Source organism: Rhinopithecus bieti, unplaced genomic scaffold, assembly GCF_001698545.2.
Source record: "Rhinopithecus bieti isolate Rb0 unplaced genomic scaffold, ASM169854v2 scaffold_76123, whole genome shotgun sequence".
NCBI lineage: Eukaryota > Metazoa > Chordata > Mammalia > Primates > Cercopithecidae > Rhinopithecus > Rhinopithecus bieti.
The window spans coordinates 1-1,031 of record NW_016829215.1 but is presented as its reverse complement, the minus strand read 5'-3'; the positions used below and the strand labels follow the sequence as shown (position 1 = coordinate 1,031).

The 1,031-nt window shown below is 34.9% G+C and overlaps 1 protein-coding gene across 1 annotated transcript in view; it reads left to right on the top strand.

Moving 5' to 3' along the window:
• Positions 1–843, top strand: part of LOC108523933 (heat shock transcription factor, Y-linked-like) — a 64,643-nt gene extending 63,800 nt beyond the window's left edge. The window contains exon 5 of the mRNA XM_017864701.1: positions 157–843. Within this exon, the coding sequence (XP_017720190.1) occupies positions 157–843 (687 nt within the window). The remainder of the gene's footprint in view (positions 1–156) is intronic.
• The last annotated feature ends 188 nt before the right edge of the window (positions 844–1,031 follow it).

Here is a 1,031-nt window from a genome sequence, read left to right as displayed (position 1 = left end):
AAATAGTAAAGAATGTTCATGAATTATTTGATGACACTAAGTTTGTGTGATGAAGCAGAAATCTGAAATTTATTGTGCTATATTTGTTATTGTCACTTGTCCCTTGGTTTAAAGTGGTACTGAATTACATTTTTTTTTGTTTTGTTTTGGTTAAAGTGCTATTATAATCCAAATTTCAAACGTGGTTTTCCCCAACTTTTAGTAAGAGTGCAAAGAATAATTGATATTAAAAATGCTTCACTTACACCTACTTTATTCCATGAAGATTTCAACCAGAGGCATTTTAGAGAAGGGGCTAACATGGAAAATCATAATCCTGCCTTACCTGCTGAAGTTAGTGCAGAAAGTTTATTTTCAACCTCTACAAATTTAAATATGTCTCTAACAAGGGAATCTTCTGTCGGAAAGATAATTGCTAGTTCATTTGATCCAGTTATAAGTGGTTTCCCTCCTCCTTCACGTTCAACCTCAATTGGACCATCAGAACAAAGTGCAACAGATCAACATGCCATTTTAAATCAGTTGAGCGCTATTCATATGCACCCTCACAGCACATACATGCAAGCAAGGGGCCACATTGTGAATTTTATTACAACCATAACTTCTCAATACCACATAATATCTCCCTTTCAAAACTGTTTTTTGCAGCTGATAGTAGAATCACCTGCTGTTCCAACGAGATATACTGTAGCATCAGTCAATCAGGCTCCACATCCTAACCTGCTACCAGCAGGCCACCGGTGGTTGCAAATGTCTATGATAGCTGATATATCATCTAGCACTCTTTCTAGGCCAGCTACTCAACCATCACCACTGGACAAATATCACACTAGTTACAACTGATCTTCCATTAAAACTGTACCAAATTATGCATGACAACGGAGACTAACATTTACATTGACAAAATAAACAAATAAATAAAGATTTCTGCAATTACCTTATTGAGCAATAAAATTGCATGTTTACTTTGATGTTTGCATTTTTTATTTATGAAAGTATAGTTAAGACTAAAATGGTGTTTTGTTTCAGTG